The 24,103-nt window shown below is 41.3% G+C and overlaps 1 protein-coding gene across 11 annotated transcripts in view; it reads left to right on the forward strand.

The window, feature by feature from the left end:
• Window positions 1-24,103, forward strand: part of OSBPL10 (oxysterol binding protein like 10) — a 321,796-nt gene that overhangs the window by 144,961 nt on the left and 152,732 nt on the right. For all 11 annotated transcript variants that reach the window (XM_067005845.1, XM_067005851.1, XM_067005844.1 and 8 more), the window contains one exon: window positions 8,575-8,766. In XM_067005845.1, the coding sequence (XP_066861946.1) occupies window positions 8,575-8,766 (192 nt within the window). The remainder of the gene's footprint in view (window positions 1-8,574; window positions 8,767-24,103) is intronic.

Consider the following 24,103-nt stretch of genomic DNA (forward strand, 5'->3'; position numbering starts at 1 on the left):
TGCCGCCTCTGTAATATACCAAGCTATCATATATACTTAACATGTTCTCACACCCTCTTTTCTAGTTTTTAGTCCAATCACTAGTTTCTGCATGAATACCATATAGTCATCGTGGCTTTGTTGTTGGTTAGTATTTGTATCTGGTGGGAGGGTGAGCCCCTCTCCTTTTTCTGAATTAACTTGGCTCTTCACAGACCTTTATTCTCCTATTTATATATTGTAATAAATTTGTTGAGTTGCTCAAAAAATCCTACTGGAATTTTTATTAGAACAATAATCTAATAATTCGGGAGAAAGGACATCTTTATAATGAGTTGTCCAGTTCATTCACCTGGGTGTGTCTTCATCTTCTCAATTCCTCATTGATTTATTTTCACAGATTAAAAAAAATCTTCTCCACAAAAGTCTTATGTATTCCTTATTGGATTAATACCTGTACATCATAGTTTTATTGTTATTTTGAATATCTTATTTTCTACTGTATTTTCTAGTTGGTTATTGCTGATACAGAGGAAGGCTATTGACCTTTCTAAGTTCATCATATATCTGGCAACTTTGGTGGACTCACTAGTGTGCTTTCTTTTTACTTTTTTGTAAGATGGTCACACCTACAGTCAATGACATTTTTTGTTACTTCTTATCCTTCTACCTCTTTTTCTTTTTTTGTTCCTATTTTGTTGGCTATGTGCCTCTACTACTGTGTTAAACAGTGATGATATTGGAATCCTTATCTTGTTTCTAAAACTAAAAGCAGTGAAACTAAAATTTCTATATTAAGTCTGGAGGTTGCTCTAGGGTTTTGGTGGTGGTTCTGGGTTTTTGGTAGTTGCTCTAACATAACTAAGTTAAATCAACTTCTTTCTAGTCCTTGTTTTCAGAGTTGTTTTTTTCCTTGAAACAGCTATTCAGCATTAAAAAGTCTTTGTTTCATGTTATTTACAAACAACATATATAAAATAAAATGATTTTCTTTGAGGATCTGCAGTTCTAAGAGAATATAGTACACAGTTATCCTGCTTTCAAAGGAGTGTTGCATATGTAATTTTACGATAGGTGAATGTGCAAGAGGAAAGGTGAAAATGGATAAACTGGTATCAGCTTTCATCCTTTCTATCAAATGTTTTAATGTCAACCTTATGTCAGACACTGTTTCAATGACTAAGTCCTCATTTAATTGAGGAGGACCAGCTGGAGGGCCTGAGTCTCTCATCAGGCTTTTTAAGTTAAATCTTGTATCTATCCCTGTGTATACATGTGACTAAATTAAGAAGGAGGCTCGTAATTGGGTCCTCTTTTGGTATATTTCATTTTATCTTTTTGAGGCTGTAGTTTTTAGATCTATAAAGTGGGAGGACTAGACTTGAGATTTCTTCTAGCTCTAAAATTCTGTAATTCCACAGCAGGAGGATTGGAGAGAATGGGGCTTGGACAATAGAAAGAGGGAACCTTCACGCTTTTAGAATAAAGCATCGAACAGGAGTCTTGGTACGTGGAATCACAAGGTCCCAAGTAAAGGATGTGGATAGAAGGTGCAAGAGCTGAGAGGGTGGGTGTGTGGAAGGTTTTAAAATTGCACATGACCACTTCTAGGTGGATCTGCAAGATGGCGGAAGCTGGGGGAAGTGGGAAAAAATAGTAGTGTGTGATATGCCAAGTGCATGAGACCAATGCTTTCAGCCCAGTTGTTTTCTGTTTTTTTGTTTTTGGCCTTGCCATGGGGCATGCAGGATCTAAGTCCCCAACCAGGGATCAAACCTGTGCCCCCTGAAGTGCAAGCGCAGAGTCTTAATCACTGGACCACCAGGGAAGTCCCTTTCAGCCTTTTTGGGACCTTCAACTTGACCTGGACAGAGACTGGGCCAGAGTATGGGTTAGGGATTCTGGAGCAATTGGATTAGCTGTTAGAGAAGAGTCAGCAGAATTTATTTGGTGGCTGAAAATGTTGGGAGAGCAGGCAAGCTGAAAATGTCAAGATTTCTATCCCTTTATTTGCAGGAAATGGAAATCTATGCATTTTGCTTGCCCTAATTTTTCAGAGATCTAGCATTTGCATGTATAATCAGGATGATATATTTAGAAGCAAGCTAGAGCCTTCCTCTCTGGGGAAAACCATGATTTTTCCTTTGCAGACATGTTTGTATGCATTTGTGTGTGTGTATTTTAACAGAATCTTCTTATAAAGTTAGTGGAAAGTGTTTAAGATGTATTCAAGATTCACAGATAACAATGGAAAAAATTTCCTAGGCTTGGTAACTTAAGAGTTGAAACTCCTATGTCTGTAAGAGGACAGGAAATTGGAAAAGTAGAGAGAGCTGAGTATAATTTTGAGAAGTTAATCATGGCAAAGAACTTGGAAAATGTCCCAGTTTAAAAAATTTTATTTCTACTTTAGGTCTGTTTTAAGCTGAGGTAACAGAATATTAAAAAGCAAAAACAAACAAATAAAAAGCAGGGCAAATGAAAAGGTTCATATGAAGCTATTAAGCAAAATAGTAGGATAGATTCATTTTAAAAACACTCCACAGTTAAAAAAAAAAACAACGAACTCCATATTTTATTGAGATGTTGACTGCCAGGAAAACAAAAATCTCAATAATTTTAAGGCCCTGAATGAAATATTTTAAAAACTGTTATGCTTTTCCCTTTTGGTTGATTTTGAGGTATGTTTCCTTTTGAAAGAAAAGGAATAAACCACAAATTTTATGATTAGCTTTCACATATTTAGAAATGGCACATTAATTTGTTTTTTTTTAGAGGAGAGAGAAGGAATGTGATGAAATGATTTTAGTCAGTTGAATTTATTTTTCACAAAACATAACCAGGCCGGTTTGATTTTTCTGCCTCCCCTGGGCTATTTTATTCTGAAATATAGTGTCTTTTTTCCCATTGCTGTACAATAATTCAAGGAATTGAGGAAAATATGCACCAAAATTAAATGGCATTTGAAGACTGTTATAATTGACTCTCAGCGATTTTTCCCATCAGAAAAATTTTCTACAGAAGCAGTTGCCATGAATGTATATTTAAGATATTCCCCTCCCCTACTCCTTTTCAACTTTTTAATTTCAGCTGCAGCAAGCTTAATTATAAATTTTTGATACAAGTTTTAAGACGTTTTTATGACCAGCTGATGATCTTTTCAGTTTGAGGGTTTGTTTATTCCAAAATCCTAATGGAAAATTGCTCATTACTTATTTATACTAATTCTTTGCTTTTGGTACCCATGTATCATTGGAGCAATCTATAGTCACTTCGTGTTCTACAACAGATAGGTTTTCAGAAACGTGCAATCATAGTAAATGTACTTTGTTCTCTGAAGCAAACTTTTTTAGTAATTAAGATGATTACTCTTAATTTACCTTTTTTTTTTTGTAAGTTAAGGAAGTTCAGGTAAGGCTATGTCTGCTTAAGGCACTTGGATGCAAACAACCTTTAAATCCATATACTTGACACTGGGCCCAGTTAACAATCATTCACCTACTTGGTACCCAAAGGCCTCATTTTTATTAATTTTGGAATGATAATGATGACATTTATTGCATGCTTCCTATATGGCATATGCTTTACCTCTCTCTTTTCATGTTACTCTCCAACAACCCATGAGGTAATATTAGCATTTTAGAAATTAAAACACCGCGTTACTTTACTAGGCCACACAGCTCATCAGTAGCAGAGGGCAGATTTGAACCCAGGCCGTCAGCGTGAGAAACTGTGGTCTTAACCACTCACCCACACTGTCCTGTGGGACTAGATTCTCTTGCTGCTCTTCTGGATTCTGTTCTAAGCTTCCCAGACTAGACTCTCTCTCTCCAGCTTGTTGCTTGGTTTCACTGCTGGAAATATTCTTTCTAGTGCTGCTTCTCCCTTTCCAGTCACACCTTTCCTTTATGCCAGTTTGGGCCAGTAAATACAAAAAGGATGTCTGTGTGTCCCTGCCTTGAAACCTTGGGAAACGTAGAAATCCAAGGAAGAAAGTAAGGAAAAACCAAGAGGTTGGTAAATGTAACACCTGATTACAGGTGGAATCCTGGGTGGGTTCTGGGCATCTGTGCTGTGTCTTACCTGCTACCTGTTCTCTTCTTTGGCATCACCCCATTTGTCAGGCAGGAACCCCACTTACCTACTGCTACTTGCTGAGGGAGGGGACACAGGGGGTGACTCTCCTAAGTAAAGAGTGGATCTCACTCCCGGGTAGGAGCCGTTACTCTTGCCTCAGAAGTTTCTGCAGATGGCACACTTGGCATTTCTAGTTGCTCTCTTGAAGTCAATATTGGGAGCAAAACCTTGACATGTTGTTCCTCAAACTTTGATAATATTTTGTTTTAAATTAGTAGCAGAGAGGTGTGTGTATGACATCTAAGTGTAATTTTCTTTCTTTTTTTTTTTTTTTTTTTCAATATAGCTGTGCCATGCAGCTTGCAGGATCTTAGTTCCCCAACCAGGGATTGAACCCGCGTCCTTGGCAGTGAAAGCGCCGAGTCCTAACCGCTGAACCGCCAGGGAATTCCCTAAGTGTAATTTTCTTTTTTAAATTAATTAATTAATTAATTTTATATTTTTGGCTGCGTCGGGTCCTAGTTGTGGCACGCGGGCTCTTCGTTGCTGTGCGCCCGTTTCTCTGTAGTTGGGGAGCATGGGCTCAGTAGTTGTGGAGCGTGGGCTTAGCGGGGGCCACTAGTGGCAGCATGTGGGAATCTCAGTTCCCCGACCAGGGATCCAACCGGTGTGCCCTGCACTGCAAGACCGATTCCTAACCGCTGGACCACGAGGGAAGTCCCCCTAGTGTCATTTTCAAATACAACCTGGACATTTTCGACAGGCCACCTTTTGGAAAGAGCCACTTGTTTGTAGTGGTTGCAGTTTGCTGCCTTTTCTGCCTTTTTCTCAGGGTGCCTGATGACCTATGGGATTTACCAAGAGAGAGACATTTTTTGCTCATATTTGCCCTGAGAGGAGACATGAATGTGAATCAAACCATGAGAAACATACAGTGAATGGGAAATTAAAGGTTTTTTGACTCAAACGTACTGCTTGTGAATTCAAGTGACAGCCGTTAAGTAATGAGCGTGGGGTTAGACGTCCAGGGCAGAATCCTTTGGCTCCTGGGTGACTCTCCTGATTTATTGTCATGTACGTGATAGTCCTTCAGGCAAGGGCGCCCCTTACCAGAGAGGTCTTCCTTTCTGAGTTCTGATGGGTTCTCATTCTGCTCAGAATTTAGAAGTGTGGTTCCCCCTACAGTCTTGCTGACCATGTAGGTTCTCCAGTAATTATTTAATTACATTTGGGCTTCATCACGACTTTGACCCTGTAGAAAATAAGGAGCAGGTCAGTGACTGCTTACAATTTTGTGCTAAGCGACTTAACATTTTAAAAATCAGTAATGCCTTCATTGATCAAGTTTTAAGGGCTTTAAGGGAAGAAACAAACTTTGGCCATGAAGCTCCTGCATGGCACGCACTGTGCTAAGCATTTTTTGTGCATGATCTACTTTAATCCTCATGAGGGCACTTAAGGGTCAGTATTATGATTCCTTTTTTAAAGTTTAGGAAATGGATGCTTAATAAGAAAGCTTAACTCACTTGAGTTCACATAGCTAGAACCTGGTAGAGCTGGGAGTGTGGGTGAAACCTGGCTGTCTGGCTTCCAAGCCCGATGAAAACATCTGCCTTTTCTTGGGTTGGAATAAGGCTCCCAAACAATCAAAATGTATTTCAGAGTGGAACAAAGGGTGAATACGTTGTTCAATAAAGTTCTTGGTGAAAATGAAAACAAAACAAACCAGAAAAACAAAATGTATTTCAGTAGGTAAATGCTTAGGCAAATTTGCATCTTTGAAGAATTTACGACATAGCTTCTTTCCCCCTCTTCTCTCCAAGGGAAAAGATTGAAGCTGAAAGTAGACGATTGTTGTATTTCATTGTGATCAAGGTATACTTAATTCTTAGACCACAGATTTCTCCATTACCTGTATATAAGCTGACTTAAAAGCAATGCACTTCCTCCTGACTTTATCTGTCTTCCTATTAATTCTGTCCAAGTTCACAGCCAGAGAAATTTACAAGCTACCGAGGTACTGCAGGCTAACACAAAATCCTGATTTCTACCCTGGCTCCCACCCTGCTCCCCAACCCCTTGGAGATTTGTAAAATTGTGGATCATTAACTTTTAACAATTTTTAGACCTGTGACTGTTATCCAAGGCTGGAGGCTTTGAACTTCCTGTCTGGGTTGCTTTGTACGCCACCCGTGTCTCTTGTATCTCCCTCAGTTCTACTCAGGCTTCAAATTCTTTGCCCTCAAAACAGTCTCCTGTGATGAAATCAGCTCGCCTTGATCTTTCTGTTCCTCATTTTGACATTTTCTGGCTGTATTACCAAATTAGCATCTTGTCACGCCCTTCCTTTCTGTGTGTGTGTGTGTGTGTGTGTGTGTGTGTGTGTGTGTGTGCGTGCGTGTGTTGGCCTCGCTGTCTCTGTGTCTGTGCTCTTATATCCCCAGCAGTACTATAAACATCTATGGTGAAAGCTGGCCTCATACATCTCATGTTTCACCTTGACATCACACATCAGATATTCTCCTTGGCACATAGTAGGTATTTGGTAAATATTTGATAATTGAAATAGAGAAACTAGCATGAATCCAGCTAACTGCCTTTTTTTTCTCAAGCTGAAATGAAGTGTAGAAACATTTAGAACACAGCTTTTTATGTAGAATGTAGAAAATCTTGGCTCGATAATCCATTCACATGGTTCAGAATGAAAGTATATGAAAACTATGCAGTGAACAATCTCCCTCTCTCTCTGTTCCTACTTTCTCATTCCTAGCTTCTCCATGAATAAGTAGCCCACTTTGAGTTTCATGTGTATCCTTCCAGAGTATTTTTTTGTTTTAAACAATGATTATACACAAATGATAAAAACACAAATTTTCCACATTTTGACACATAACTTTGCATACTATAGAACAGTTAGGAACCTTGCTTTTTTTCACTTAACTGTATAGTCTAGAGATTTCTTTTCCCAGACCAGTTCACGGAGACCTTTCTTATGATCCTATTATGTCCTGGTGGTGTTCCACCATGGAGATGTGCCATGTCTTATTAACCTGTCCTAGACGGAGGGACATTTGCATTGTTTCCCATCCTTTGCCATTAAACACATGACCTTGGTGACTACTAGGTACAGATGCCGTTCCATCTGGGTGCAGGTGTATGGAGGAGACATTCCCAAATAGGGCATTGCTGGATCACGGGGAAGCGAATCTGTAACTGGGACAGGTCCTGCCAGATTGCCCTCCTCGGGCTTTCTGCCCCCTTACACTCCCACAAACCCATCTCTCGAGGTCCTGTCAGTAGACTGGGTACTCATACTTTAGGATTTTTGCCAATCCAGCGGGTGAAAGATGGTATATCTAAATGTGGTTTTATTGTATGAGTACAGTTGAACATGTTTTCATATAATTTAAGGGCCATTTATGTTCCCTTTTTTTGTGAATTGTCTGTTCATATCTTGTCCTATTTTAATAGTTTGTTGTTCTTTTTAATTCCTAGGCATTATATTCCTATTTACACATTAGAATGATGAGCCTTTTGTCTGTGAAACTATTTGAAAATATCTTTCCTAGTTTATCGGTTGGCTTTGTCAGTGGCGGGAGTGGGTTTTTAAAATTTGTTTCCCGTGCAGAAGTTTTCAGTTTTTAGGGCATCAAGCTTATTGAGCTTTTCTCTTATGGCTTTTGGATTTCGAGGTGTTAGGTCTTTCCTACCCCAAGGCTACATGTTTTATTCTAGTGCTTTTTTTTTTTTTTTCCTCTTAAGTCTTTGATCCATTTAGGGGTCTGTGATCTGAAAGATAAATCCGACTTTGTTTTTCAGTTGGCTGCCCAGTTATTCCAACACCAGTTATTGAAAAATTCATCTCCACTAAGTTGTGATGCCGTCCTTATCATACACTCAGTTGTTATTTGGATGATATGTTACAATAGGATGAAATACCAGCACTATACTAACAAATGGGGATTATTTGGTGGATTACTTGGTACATTCATTCACTTATGCAGCAAACATGTATTAAGTACTTAATAAATAACAATCATGATGTGCCAGGTCTTGGGGATATAAAGATGAGTTTGAAAGAATTCAGGTTTAGCTGGACAATGAATATAACCTCGATGTAGTGGAATAAGAGCACAGAGGGGCTGAGACAGACAGGGAATGCTCCACACAACACAGAGCCTTGAGCTGGCTTTGCCAGCGGGAAGGGAGGGCATTTAGGAAGAGGAGCACAGCACCCCGAGAGCCCGTGGTGTTAGGGCCCTCAGAGTAGCTCTCCACGGCCATATTTTGGGGCAGGAGACATGACCGGAGGTGAGACCAGAAGCGTAGTTAATGGAGACAGTCTCTCTGGCCTGAGTGAGTGTGGGGTTAGAGCATGTAGTGCTGGGTACCTCGCCAGCTCCTCATCCCTCTAAAGATGAAGGGGAAGGCCTGAGAGGTCCAACATAAATGGAAGCCAACACTTGGTTGTGTTCTGCAGGTTGGTTGTTGAGTTTTGACGCCTGTTGCTTATTCTAGACGACTCCAAGCTCCCGAAGCCGAAGTCTCACTTTGCTCCCCCATGGAACACCCAATTCTGCATCTCCCTGTAGCCAGAGACACCTCGGTGCGGGGGCCCCCGGCGTGGTCACAATCACACATCACAAGTCGCCTGCTGCCGCCCGAAGAGCGAAGAGTCAGTATTCCGGCCAGCTTCATGAAGTCAGAGAGGTACGTCTTGTTCTTCTCCTAGGGTTAGTCTTCTGTGGGAGGTGAGGGCTGTGATGTTGCTCTGCCAGCTTCTCTTTCTTTGTACCGTCTTGACTGATGGAGAGAGAGGACCAGAAGCAAACCTCCCAGACACAGCCATGACAATCCCTCCTGGTTTAAAAAAATAATTATTTCTGGGAATTCCCTGGCTGTCCAGTGGTTAGGCTCAGAGCTTCCACTGCAGGGGGCATGGGTTGATCCCTGGTCAGGGAAATAAGATCCTGCATGAAAAAAAAAAAAGATTAAAAAAAATTATTTTGGGGGCTTCCCTGGTGGCGCAGTGGTTGAGAGTCCGCCTGCCGATGCGGGGGACGCTGGTTCGTGCCCGGGTCTGGGAAGATCCCACATGCCGCGGAGCGGCTGGACCCGTGAGCCGTGGCCGCTGAGCCTGCGTGTCGGGAGCCTGTGCTCCGCAACGGGAGAGGCCCGCAAAAAAAAAAAAAAAAAATTATTTTTGTTTCTTGGGTTAAGTGAGTTTTAGGAGACCTCTGCCAGAGCTCAGAAAGCAGAGGACACCAGCCCATAGTAACACAGAAGGAGATGGAAGGGCCATTCATTAAGGCCTCCATGCTCATAGCAGAGAAGAGAAAGAACAAAAAGAGGGTAATTAGGAAATAATTGAGGGCATTTTGAAACTCAGGAAGTGGTGGACCTAAAGCTGGTTTACCCTTTTCTGATTCACTTTATGAAAGGCTTACCTGCTCTCACCTTCACATGTACACTCCAAGGAGGTGTGGGGCAGTGAAAAGAGCACTGTCCTTGGAAGCAGAAGACTCTGTTGCCTTAAAGCTTGGAACACAAGTTTCTGCATCCATGAAATGGAAATAACACAGGCCCTACCAGCCTCTCAGGGGAGATTTGAGGATCACATATGATAGTGTACATGAAAGCTCTTCCCCTGGGTATGCCTTAGGGGTTATGTTTTGTTTTTACTTTTGATTCACTGGGAAGTCATCAGTTTGGGGCTCCCAGGTTCTTAGTATTCGTATCATCCTTTGCGACTGTTGCCAAGAACAGACTGTATAATATCGCTTATATGTGGAATCTAGAAAAATGGTACAGATGAACTTATTTGCAAAGCAGAAATAGAGACACAGATATAGAGAACAAACGTATGGATACCAAGGCGGGGAAGGGAGGGTGGGATGAAATGGGAGATTGGGATTGACGTATATACACTACTGTGTATAAAATAGATAACTAATAAGGACCTACTGTAAGCACAGGGAACTCTACTCAATGCTCTGTGGTGACCTATATGGGAAGGAAATCCAAAAGGAGGGGATACGTTTACATATGTAAACTTATAGCTGATTCACTTTGCTATACAGCAGAAACTAACACAACATTGTAAAGCAACTATATTCCAATAAAAATTAATAAACATTTTAAATTTAATTTAAATTTAAAAAAAGATTGTATAAAATAAATGATCTTCATCTTAGTTTTCTAACTTGTGTTGAGTGCTGAGGCTTTTTGCCCTGCAGCTGACTTGTGTAAGCACCAGCTTGTCCTCTTCAAGAAGTAGCAAGAGTCCTTACTCCGTGTCAAGCAGGAGAATGGGGATCCCAGAATAGGGTCTCGCTATGGCTTGAATCAGCATGCATCTTGTTTTATTTCTTAAATGTCACTAGCCGAGTAGTGCTGTGTCAGCTGGCTATCTTGTTCTAATTCTGGCCCAGGACAGAAAATCTGAAATCTTCTGACTCAGATCTGTAGTTGCATATGAAAGACATTTTTGGATAGATTTACACATAGATTTACACTCTTTATTGCCTAATAAAAAAAAAGGTACAGAGTCGGATGCTGCCTTTGAGATAGTCACCCTGATGTGAAAAAAAAAAAACCCCAAAACTGGCTATGAGCTTAATTTCACTACCTTGGATGATATATGAGCAGTGATTGTGGTGCACATGTATATATGGCTTTTCACTTGTCATGGTACCTTTTCAAAAAGCTATATTATGGAAAAACTTTGAATGTACACAAAGCAGAATAGAATAATGGTCCCTATCACCCAACTTAAGTAATTCCAACCCTCTGTTGTTCTTTTTTCATCTATTTTCCCCCATCCCTTTCTTTGGGGTAAGTTGAGTATTTTAAGGAAATCTTAAATATTTTATCATTGCCAGTAAATGTTGCAATATTTATCCAACAGATAAGGACTTAAAAAAAGACAAAACAGGAAAACCACAATAACATCATGTCGCTGTTACATAAACCTCATTGCATATATTTTTTGCAAGTACTTTAGAGACTTTAACCTTAAAAAAAAAAAAGAGAAGAGTAAGTTCATGAAGAAAAAAGAGTAAGTTCATGGTATTTTGAGAATTCTTTTAATTCTAACGAATCTCTGATATACTTACTATTTTAAGTGTTGATAGGAGGCCTGGTACATATGAAAACAAAAGGAGGAGGGGGGTGGTTGTGTTTAGTGAGCAGTGGCCCAAATAAAAGTTGGGGGATCTGGCTTAACTTTTAGTAGCATTTGATTTCATATAACGCCAAGATCTGTTCTACATCCTTTTTTTTTTTTTTTGTTGTTGTTGTTGTTGTTGCGGTACGCGGGCCTCTCACTGTTGTGGCTTCTCCCGTTGCGGAGCACAGGCTCCGGACGCGCAGGCTCAGCGGCCATGGCTCAAGGGCCCAGCCGCTCCGCGGCACGTGGGATCTTCCCGGACCGGGGCACGAATCCGTGTCCCCTGCATCGGCAGCCGGACTCTCAACCACTGCGCCACCAGGGAAGCCCTAGCTTATTTTTTTAATATATGTTACATATGTAGATATGTAAAAATTCTATAGTATAATCTAAACTTTGTAAATGACTTTTTGCTTTATATTACTGTTTTCTCTCCATTTTCCATCAATGGTGGGAAATATTGAAATTTCTCAGGGAGTTTTCATTATATGACAAATAACTAGGTGACATGCCCCATAGCTGTTTTGGTTTGGTTGCTGTACTCCTGGGCAACAACCAGGTATCTTCTTCAGGTGATTGCTTTTGTTTGTGATGACCTTGCTTGCTGAAAATTAATTGTAAGTGAGCTTGTCGAGATGTATACAAACACTGGCAGTTGAGGGTTGCAGGGTGGTGGACATCTTGAAGAGAAGTCAGAAGTTTTGATTTTCAAATTTCATGCCCAGCTTCCCTCCTGACTGAAGAAGGGTGACTGTTCTGTGACATCTGTCCTTTTATGATATGGACCAGTCCACCTTGGGAACTGAGAAAATTTCATCCTGACCAGAAGGTTCTGCAGTTTTAAAAGTCTATTAATCTCAAAGTATAAAGGCACCTCAACTTTTGAATGCAACTGTATTTATTTATAAAATAACTAGAAGAAAATGGAATAGGGTTTTTAACCCAGCCGTACAGGGAAGATAAACTTATGGCCACTGAAGCAAGGGAGAAAATCATCGTCCACAAGACAGGTGTGCCGGAATATCTGAAGAACAAAAGAAAACTAGCCCAGCCACAGGCAACAGAATCAATATTAAATGGAATGCCACAGCATGGGTGAAGATAGTGAGACAGTTTAAAAGATTAAATGGTTATTATCCAAAATATAAAAAATTGGGATCCCAAAGGTCAATATCCAAAGTCATCTCTGGAAGTGGCAAGGAGAGATGAATGTAGAAAATTCAAGACGTGATATAATCGTGAAGAACAGGTGTATCCTCCTTAGCAATTCAAGAAGTGGAAATCAAGACTGCTTTGTCTATCAGATTGCCAGAAATAATTGCAGGTTACAGTGGTAAAGAAATATTGGCAGTGCTGCATATTTTCTTTTTGCTACAGTCTGGTGATATATAATAAGAACTAAACACAAAACAAAGCTCTTCATTGCCATTGACCCAGAAATTCCCTGTTGGGAACTATATTCTGAGGAAATCCATGGAATTGGGGGTAGAGGAAGAAAGTTAATTTGGGTTAAGGTATTCATACTAGTAAAGTGAAAGATTCAACACAGAGCATTCTGGGAATGACTGAATAAACAATAATATGCTTAACATGCTGAATTACTATATAGCAATTCAAGATAAAAGTCTTGTAAGTATCATTTCTACTTGGACATGTGTATATAAAATAAGAAAATCAGAGTAGAGAATATTGTATACACATTGGCCCATATGTCCGTATTAATAAAGTCCAGAAAGTGTTTAAAAGAGGTGGTTCCAGAATTTTGGATTTTACTTGCATTTAAAATTTAGAAATAGTATTTTCAGAGAACTTAGCATGGCAGATTTAAAAATTTGCCTGGTACGGATGTTTTTAAAGCGCAGTGACAATCTGTGGTTACCACCAAGTCATAAAAGCACATTTAATCCCCTCGCCCCTGCCAAGGCATACAATCTTAGAATAAAGGGCCATTTATTGCGTTGAATAAGTTTAGTTTTATGAAAACCATACTTCATTTCCCTTGTTTTTAATTTTTTATCTTATATTGGAAGAATGTTCATCATGGATTGATTCTGGCCTATGAATCTGTGTTTTAAACCACTGATTAAAACTGATTTTTTTAACTGTCTCACCCTTATGCCCTGCTGTCCACAGGGTAAAGTTTGCACTCTTCAGTGTGGCAGACAAGGCCTTCTGAAGTCTGCCCATCTCTGCCTCTCTGTCTGGCTGCCTGGCCTCAGCCCTCCTCCTCCCCACCCTGCACTTCCTGCTTCCCTCTTTGGGGAGGTACGTTGCCCAATAGAACTTTCTGCCACCATGGAAATGTTCTATCACTTTGCACCCCACTCCCCCGGGTAGCCGTTACTTACATGAGGCTAATGAGCTCTTGAAATGTGCTGGCCTGAAGTGAAATGTACTTTAATGAACACTGCATGTGAAAGTGCACATGAGATTTCAAAGACAGTACCCCCAAAAGGTAAAATGTGTCATGAATAATGTCTTAATATTTATGTCAGGTGGAAGTGAACATCTTTTCTATATGTTAGGTTAAATTAAGTATATTAAAATTACCTTCACCTATTCCTTTTTATCTTTTTAAGTGTGCCTACCAGGAAATTTAAAATTACATATGTGCCTCCCATTAGTGGCACTGCAATTGTTTTATAAATAGAATCTAATATATTTTATTTTTATTTATTTATTTTAAAAAATTATATATTTATTTATTTATTTGGCTGTGCTGGGTCTTAGTTGCAGCATGTGGGATCTTCGTTGCTGCCTGTGGGTTCTTTAGTTGCAGCGTGTGGGATCTTGTTCCCTGACCAGGGATCGAACCCGGGCCCCCTGCATTGAGAGTGTGGAGTCTAACCACTGGACCACCAAGGAAGTCTCGAAACTAATATATTAAAAAAAATCAATTTGAGCCCCTAGCTGTTTAAGCATTTGCTGATTGAAATGTGTGGTATTCACTTGTATTCTAACTTTTACACTTTTAGTGGCATTATAACAGGTTTTAACGTTATTTAATGTTATTTAAATGGACACAAGTTCAATTGGTACAGGTATAGTGTGATTTTTATAAAATTCCTGTTCACTAGATGCTTTCTGAAAATATACACCCCTCATACCTGTTTATATGTGTGTGCTGTGTGTGTGTGTGTGTGTGTGTGTACACACCTGCATACATGAATCGAAGAGCATAAAGTAGGAAAGTCAGAGGTTTCTTCCTTTCCTAATTCTTCATTGCTGTTTCCCAGGAGTGGATACTGAGGAAATGATCTGAATGTCTGCACACATGACAGCACATGTCTGTGCACAGAGCTGTGTGTATGTGTGGGACTATTTGTGGTCTCCAACAGGTTTTAACTATTTTCTTCCTGGGATTAGAGTTAAGAAAATTCTCTAAAGAGAGTCCCTACTAAAATTTTTCTCTAAGTCCAAGTATGGTAACAGGCATGGGCATAATAAATATTTGAGCAACGCAATAAGCTTTGTAGAGCCTGGGTTCCTCTGGCTTTGACCAGATAATTTTTTGTAGTTGTGACATTTGAGACTTAAATACACTTAATTCAGTAGGGAGACTTTGGACTTTGTAGCTTGATGACAGAAAAGGTCATGTTATTGCATTGTAATGGGTGTGGGTGAAGCATAAATGTAGATTTAATTAAGCATTCAATGATCATTTATTGACAAATAGCAATTATCCTTCTCTTAAACTTTGTAAAATTGTTAAATAGCCTGCTTCCAGCCACATCACATCACGTACCTTTTTATATTTTGGCCGCGCCATGCGGCATGCGGGTTCTTAGTTCCCCGACCAGGGATCGAACCTGTACCCCCTGCGTTGGAAGCGCAGAGTCTTAACCACTGGACCACCAGGGATGTCCCCAGGCCACATACCCGTTTGAAGAGAGGGCTGTGTGCTGCCCTGGTGTATAATGGGTAGATAAACTGTATTGTGGCCATGTCCTTTAATATGATTTTAAATAAACCTTTCACAGAGTATAATGTGTGGAGGAGAGGGTGTTTATGTGGTTCCAGCTATGTGAATTTATATGTATGTTTCTTCATTTAATGCACTGTCATGTTTACTTAATGCACATATAAGGAGAGATGCTTTAATGGGGTTCCATCTTTATAAATGATACTGACTCAGTATTCTTCCTTCAGGACGGTTTGGTTTGATTCTGGTACACGCGGATGTAGTGAATGCCTGGTTAGAAACCTTGATTCATGTATACAGCCTTAGCTATGGAAGCAGTAGCTGTCAGTATCCTAACGAATTGTAGTAGCTGATCAGTGTTAAGGTAGTGGTCAGTACTGGCAGCACTGAATACAGCCCATCCCATCAACAGGGAAACCTCATTTAGGGTATAAAGTGCATTTATCCTTTGTGTGAACAGAATGGTTATTTTAAAAAAATGTCCCAAATTAATTCTTCTATGTACTTTTTGGATAAATGATGACTAGCAACCCTCAAGTACATTGGAGTGGCGATTTGCAATCTCTCAAAATATGTCAGCCCCCAGACTTCAGTTTTCAAAAATTGTAATGTGGAGTTCCTTAATAGCAGTTATCTCCAAATGTTTTTAAAGCAGTAGAGTATTATTTTCAAATAAAAATATTATAGATCCCTGCTATATAAAAACTGTGCCTTATTAGTGTAGATTTACTTTAGAAGGTGGAATGAACATTTACTGATTGATTCCAAGTTGACTTGGAATAGTATTTGTGCCCACCATCGTGATCTCTTAGTTTCTGTATCCATGCAATTTGAAACAAACATTTGGTGGTGCATGGAACCTCTTGGAGATCCTCTGAGAACCCAGTTTGAGAGTCACTGGATTTTGGCATTGGCAGTATTTCAGGTGAATAACAACAATAGCAAAGTAGTGAGGTCATGTCCCCTGTCAACCTCCAACTTGCTGTCTCTCAAACTGCTGCCCTGGGGGAAGGAAGCTCTGCCTGCTTAGGGCACTGCTGGGGGCATGCAGAAGGTGGGAGAGGCTGAGGGTGGAATTAACCACAAAAGGACTAACTGCCTGGCCTCCCGGAAAGCTGGGGTTGCTCACAGCTTTCTGTTCCTCACCTTGGTTGAATGATAGGTTCTGGCCTTGTTGGTTATAATTCTAATCCCTCTTTTCCCACTTTTATCCCAACTTCTCCCAGAATTCCTTCCTTACCCTCAGTTGATTCTCTTGCTAGGCTTGTTTTTCTTTCATTATTCTGTTACATTTGGAAATGAGGCATTTATTTGTTTATTTGTTTAATGTCTGACCCCTTTTGTCCATCAAGAGATTTTTTTTTAAAAAAACCTCTTTATTTCTCAACCCTTAGCACAGTACCTGGCACACAGTAGGTTCTCAATAAAAATTGGAGTAAATGAGTGATTTTTCATGAAGGGGATCATAGCCATTGGGAAACACTCCTCTGCAGATTTGGCTAAAAGCTTTTGGTGAGGAAGGGGTTTCTTGCCCTGTAGCATATTTTTAGGAGAGTTATGGTCCCCAAAAAGAAGCAGTGGGGTTCTTGGGCCCAGCTGTATTATGTATTTACAGTGGGCTGCCTTCCACTCTGCTCCAGACATGCTTAGGTCTTTCTTTTCTTAGCTCCTGGTATACTTTATATATACCTATATTTTTTAGCAAATATGTCTTTATGTTATAATTATCTTTAAAAATCTCCCTACTAGTGTATAAACTTCTTCCCCAAAGGCATGGATTCATTAATAACAATAGCAACTGTTACATGAAGAATAATATTTCATACTTGTTGGGGTCTTACCGTGGCCCGCGTACTGTGCTCAGCTTTACCTGTGTGATCCTTAGGTCAGCCCTGCAAGGTAGATATTATTATTGTTGTCTATTTTACAGATGGGAAACTGAGGCATAGAGAGGTTAAGGCAAAGAGAGGCATATCAGGCAGGGTTCCACCAGAGAAACATATCCAGCTGAAGATGTATGTGAAGAGATGTATTGCAAGGACTTGGCTTATGTGCAGTTGTGGGGCCTGCCTCTCAGCCACTGGCCCAGGTGGCGTTGTTTCCACAAAACTGCTTCTTCAGAAAAGCCTCAGCTTTGCCCTCAAGGCCTTTCAGTGGAACCTGGCCCACCCAGATTATCTGGGTAATCTCTCTCACTTCAAGTCAACTGATTATGAACTGTAATCACACCTACAGAAGACTTCACAGAAACATTTAAATGAGTGATTGAATCACTGCCAAGTTGACACATCAAAAAGGCCATCACAAGAGGTCACACAGGTAATAAGTGGTTGTTTCTGGCCCGGGTGTGAGTTCCTATGCTGGGAGTTGTGCAAAAGATGGGATTCCTGATGCATCATCAGTCTATGCAGGAGATACTAGGATTCATGCCTGGGAGTATAGTGATTTCTCTGGGCAACCCCTACCCTTGTCACTAGTGATTTAAAAAAAGGGTGGGGCGGTTTGAGTGGTTAATGATGACCAGCCTATTGAGTTTTGTGCCATGTGACTCTACTATCCTGAACAAAACTGTCAGACCAGCTGTCGCTGCCTTGTCCTCTAGCCCGGCCTTTGGACTTGAGGTGGTCTTAAGTGGGAACTCAATAATGAGATTGGCTGCCCCTTTAGAGTGTGAATGGGAAGCACACAGATGCCAAGTGCTGGAGAAGAAGTAGTTAGTGGAGAAATGAACTGCTGTCAGCAGAATGTAAGCAGCTAAGTCACGAACTGGTGGATCTCAGAGGTTACCATTGTATTAGTCAGCATGCTTCAGGGAAACAGAACCAGTAGGGTTGGGGGTGGGGCAAGGGAGAAGGTTTATTTTAAGGAATTGGTTCGTGTGAGTGTGGAGGCGGGCACATCCAATAGGTAGGCTGCAGGGTGGTCAGGCAGGCTGGAGACCCAGGGAAGAGCCAGGGCCACGGTTCACATCTGAAGGCTGTCTGCCAGCAGAATTTCCTCCTGCTTGGAGGAGGTCAGTCTTTTGTTCTGTACAGGCTGTTGGCTGATTGGATGAGACCCACCCACAATACAGAGGGCAATCTTCTCTGCTCAGAGTCTACCAACTTAAATGTTAATCTCATCCAAAGACAACCTCATAGAAACATCCAGAATAATATTTGTCCAAATACCTGGGCACCATGGCCCAGCCGAGTTGACACATAAAATTAACCATCACAAGCACCCTAGACTGTTGTATTCCCCCTGTAGCCTTCCTGTATGTGTCTGCCCTGTGGTCTTGTTTTTGGAAAGCTCATAGGGCTTGACTGTCTTCAGTCAAACCAGGCTCCGGTCCAGCGCTGGCCTCTGATGTGGGCTTGGGATGATGTGTGTAGTCCCTGGCTCTTGTCCAGGGACTGGATAATCTAGGTGGTTGGTTAAACTAACATGAAAATTATTTGGTGCTACAGTGGTTAATGGCAGTAGGAATTCACTGGAAATTGAGGCCAGTGTGGGCTGGCCGTCCCTCCACATGGACCCGTACCCTTTGGGCTCCACAAGTCACTGGGACCCCTGGAAAAATCAGACCCCTGGATTATTAGACTGTTGCTGAGAAAAATGATATATATGGTGAGGGAACCTGTTTGTCTCTCTCTGGCTCACAGAAAATATGGTTCAGACACCTTTGAAGCATTACACTCAGAAGGAAGCTAAGTGGCAGATTATTTTATGTCACTTTTCTGTGACAGAAAAGACTAATGCATGTTTTTACTCTAGGTGGCAATTTAATACAAGGAACCTTCCTATCAGTGCTCTTGGGCCAAGAGATAATAACATATTTTTGGATATTGACAAGGAAGGAAGTTAGACAAGTTCGTCCTTTGGCACTCAAGCCACCCTTGGAACTTGTGTCTTATGATCTGATTCTTGGTGATTTTTGCAGAGGGTGTTGTTTTATTCCTAGTGGCTCATAGTAGCATCTCAGGATAAGACAGGGATCCTTCCTCATTTAAAACCCAGTCATCTTGTTCTGTTTTCAGCACAGGCACTATTCCTCTCTCCCACCCACACTGGATGCTTGGGCACAACAGACTTGCAGGTGAATTACAGTATTCCCTTAACTACCCACCTTCCTTAGCCACCTCTTTGCCCCCCTGCTGGGACCATGATCATTTTCCATTGCTTTGATCCGAGTTTTCTCTAGTTCATTTTTAAGGTGTAGCATCTTTTGCTATTATACTTTTGTATTAGAGATTGAGCAGCATAAACAGTCCCGATTGAAAAATCAAAGCCCCATTGGACTTTGATTCCTTTTTTTACCAGGGCAAGCAGTTTACAAATGGCCGTGAACAGGTCACAGTCGGGAGATGAGAAAAAAGCTTTTGAAGTTTTCTCAAAGCGATAGAAGACAATTCACAAGTGTCTTTATTTTTTTATTTTTTTGCGGTATGCAGGCCTCTCACTGTTGTGGCCTCTCCCGTCGTGGAGCACAGGCTCCAGACACGCAGGCTCACGGGCCCAGCCACTCTGCGGCATGTGGGATCTTCCCGGACCGGGGCACGAACCCGTGTCCCCTGCATCAGCAGGCAGACTCTCAACCACTGCGCCACCAGGGAAGCCCCACTAGTGTCTTTAAAGAGGATACAAAGGAAACCAGTAGAGAAGCAGTTGATTTCCAGTGAAAAATCAAAGAATATTACATGGTGCCACAGAATTCCTATTTCCTATTAACCTTAATCTATTACTGTATATCTTGACTTCTTTTTTAAAAAATAAGAACTGTCATTAATGGGTATCACTATTTTATATGAAGTTCTATTTTTGTACGAAATAGCATGTTCATGTCTGGAAATATGTACTAGTTGCTTGGCATCTCCGCTAACCAGGCTTGAGGCACGTGTGTGCCTATGAAGCTTATAGGACTGTAGTCCAGTTTTCTCCAAACATACTTGATCACCCACCCTTGTCAAAAAACGTATGCCTCCCATTAGATATGTATTTATTTACGAAGTATTACATCTAAAACTGATTTGATATTTTATGAACATTAATCAAATATATAGAAACAGAAAGAAATAGATTTTAAAAAAACAGTAAACAGCCCTGATTATCTATTGCTATATCACAAAGCAGCCTCTAAACCTGACAGCATGAAGCTACAACAATCCTCTCTTTTGTTCAGGAATCGGCCATGTGGGCAGGTGTATTAGTATGACGCGGCCTCACACTGAGGGTGTCTGGGCTCCCTGGGGGAATCCTCCGTCTGGGGCAGGCCAGGCACCTCCCTGTCTTTGTGTCCAAACAGGCCCTCCAGCTCAGTGGCTTCCGACTTCTTAGGTGGCAGCTCAGGACTCAGGGCAAGTGTCCTGGGAACAGGAAGTGAACGGTGCTGGTTTCTTGAAACCTGGGCCTTAAATTGGCACTTTGTCACTCATATTTTAGGGCTCACAGAACACAGATTTAGGGGGAGGGGACAGAGACCCTACCCCCTCAATGGGAGCAATAGCTAAAACCATTTTTTGTCTCCCAAATAAGCCATTTATGTGTTTTATGTGTATTACTGTAACCGAAATAGCCACATTCCTGTTTCTTGCTCCTTTGCTTCCAGAATTTGGATCCTGTATTAGTTTCCCAGGGCTGCTACAACCAAGTACCCCAAACTGGGTGACTTAAAACACAAACATTTATTGTCTCACAAACTGGAGACTGGAAATCTGAAATCATGGTGTCGGCAAGGTTGGCTCCTTCTGGAGCCTCCGAGGGAGCCTGTAATTCCGTGCCTGTCTCCCGGCTTTGGTGGTTGCCAGCAATCCTTGACTTGTAGGTGCATCCTCCCACTTTCTGGCTCCTTCATCCTGTGGCCTTCTCCCCAGGTCTCTGCCTCTTTCCCCCCTCTTATAAGGCTACTAGTTATTGGATTTATGGTCCACCCTAGTCCAGCATGACCTCATCTAAACTAATTACAATTGCAAAGACCCTATCTCCAAATAAGATCACATTCTGAGGTTCCAGTGGACTTGAATTTTGAGGAGCACCGTTGAACTCAGTACAGAAGACCCCCATGAAGTTAAGCTCTTTTATGTCACAGCCCTTGAAGACTATTCTTCCATTTGTCACTGTGTGATAGTGATTTAGTACAAAGAGTTGTCCATATGGGCTTTAAGCTCTTGGGTTTGTTTTTCAACATGGCAGGCCTGGCTTGGAACCACAGTTCTCTTGACCTCACAGATGGGCTGCCTGGGATAGGTCTGGGCCAGGTGGAGTTTGTCGGGCCCCGGGCAAAAATCTCCTTGCCCCTGGGGTTCTTGCCTGTGCCATGAGGTGAGGGGAGGCTTTGAGGCTATGTAGGATGGCTGGTGGGACCAGGCTCTGTTGGAGATTCTGGCTCCGGCTTATTGAAGCCTTGGACAGTGGCAAGGCCCAGCATGTGTGCTCAGGGCGTTCCTCCTTTGTCCTGATTCTTCATGCGGACAGTGGGGTTCAGTACGTACACGCATCCCTGCTACAGGGAGCTCACGCCTATCAGATGCTAACATGTGTCTTCTGCATCCTGGCACTATCAGATGGGTTGCATTCCCACTGTACAGATGAGGACACAAGGCCTCGAGGGCCCAGCCGTGTGCTCAGCTCCTTCAGAGAAGCAGCTGTGCCCGAATTGGAGCCCAGGGAAGCCTCATCCCGGAGCCCTCCCTCCGCCAGGCACACAGAGTCATCTGCGCATGCTCCTTGGCGCCGCCCCCCTCCTTGGAATCGTGCCTGCATTTCTACCTAGCAACAGGGCAGGTATAGCGCTCACAGCACCTAGACAGCTTGGCTCAGATACCTTCTTTTACGTGTCATTCCCAGCTTACAGTTGGTGCTAAAGGCAACGACAGGAAGTTCGAATTTTTGTAGCTTTGAGGTATATTAACACTTTGTCCCACGTGCCATTTCACAGAGAAAAAAAACTGCCTGTGTAGGTGATAAGTAAGTGGTATAGGCTGTGGGGCTGGTGGACAGCCTTGTGAGGGCGTGGGTCTCTGTTCTGGGCCCGTGAGCTGCTCTGTGACCCTTGGGCGGGTTATCTGACCTTTGCCCCCACCTGCGAAATGAAGGCACCAGGCTGGGTCGCCAGCTCAAAGATGCTTTGGTCGTTTATAAATCTGAACTCGATGTCACAGTGAAAAGGACATGATAGGATTTCTTTCTGAAGGTTGTTCATCCCTCTATTTACTTTCATTCTTTGATGATTACTCTCCCCAGTGCAAGAATATAGTCTTAAAATAGGTCTGTGAAGAAACATTTCTGTACTTTTATTCACAGAGAAATTCCGTATATAATATATTCTTTATTCCTTGTATTGAAGAGATCCAATGTAAAACATATGTGATTTACACAGGTTGTCCATGAGGGATGAAATAAGAATCCTAAAAGTAAACAAAAACTTCTGCCCTATATTTAGGGAGAAAAAAATAGAAATTACATCATTTTAGTACAGATTTTTATCTCCAACATAAATATAATTGTCCTTCTGACATGCTATTGGGTAAATCTTTTTTTTTTTTTGCCTGTTGTATAAACTGTTCCAAACATACCTCAGAATAAACATCTATCAGCTTAACACTCAGGAGATGAGAAGGTAAGGTGAAGATTTCTCACTGACAGAGAAATTATCACAGGAAGGCATGTTATTTAGAATTTACTAACATTGGGGCACGTAAATCACAGCAATAATACTTCATAATTACACAGCACCTTTCATTTGAGATTCTAGAGAGAATTTACAGACCGAGTTGGGAGCTGTGACAGTCATATTAAACTTTGTGCTTGGAAGGAACTGATAGATATAATTCAAGAACCAGAATCTAGATACCAGGGAAGGTGTTCTCCAGCCCTGCCAAGGGGGGAGGTGAGCCAGGTATTGAGTTGTGTTGGTTATAATAATCTTGCCACTTGAGATTGGCAGTTATTTACTTTTGTTCAGAGGTAACTTCCCCGTTAACTCTATTTTGTTAAACAGATTAGAGTTTTGAATTGCTAGTAAGTACACAGGAGATCAGAAGGGACCTGTGTGTCTGTGCAGATGGGTGTTGGCCATCTGTTGACAAAGAGCTTTCTTTCTTTCTTTCTTTCTTTCTTTCTTAAAGTATAGTTGATTTACAACGTTGTGTTAATTTCTGCTGTTTAGCAAAGTGATTCAGTTATACATATATATATATATATATATATATATATATATATATATATATACATTCTTTTTGATAGTCTTTACCATTATGGTTTATCACAGGGTATTGAATATACTTCCCTGTGCTATACAGGAGGACCTTGTTGTTTATCCATTCTATATACTAAAAGCTTACATCTGGTAACCCCAACCTCCCACTCCATTCCTCCCCCAACTCCCTCCCCCTTGGCAACTACAAGTTTGTTCTCTATGTCTGTGAGTCTGTTTCTGTTTCATAGATAGATTCATTTGTGCCATATTTTAGATTCCACATATAAGTGATATCATATGGTATTTGTCTTTCTCTTTCTGACTTACTTCGCTTAGTATGATCATCTCTAGGTCAGTCCATGTTGCTGCAAACGGCATTATTTCATTCTTTTTTTTTAAACATCATTATTGTAGTATAATTGCTTTACAATGGTGTGTTAGTTTCTGCTTTACAACAAAGTGAATCAGTTATACATATACATATGTTCCCATATCTCTTCCCTCTTGCATCATCCTCCCTCCCAACCTCCCTATCCCACCCCTCTAGGTGGTCACAAAGCACCGAGCTGATCTCCCTGTGCTATGTGGCTGCTTCCCAGTAGCTATCTATTTTACACTTGGTAGTGTATATATGTCCATGCCACTCTCTTACTTCATCACAGCTTACCCATGCCCCTCCCCATATCCTCAAGTCCATGCTCGAGTAAGTCTGTGTTTTATTCCCGTCCTACCACTAACCTCTTCATGACATTTTTTTCCTTAGATTCCATATATATGTGTT

The sequence above is a fragment of the Kogia breviceps genome, chromosome 10 (genome assembly GCF_026419965.1).
Source record: "Kogia breviceps isolate mKogBre1 chromosome 10, mKogBre1 haplotype 1, whole genome shotgun sequence".
Classification (NCBI taxonomy): domain Eukaryota; kingdom Metazoa; phylum Chordata; class Mammalia; order Artiodactyla; family Physeteridae; genus Kogia; species Kogia breviceps.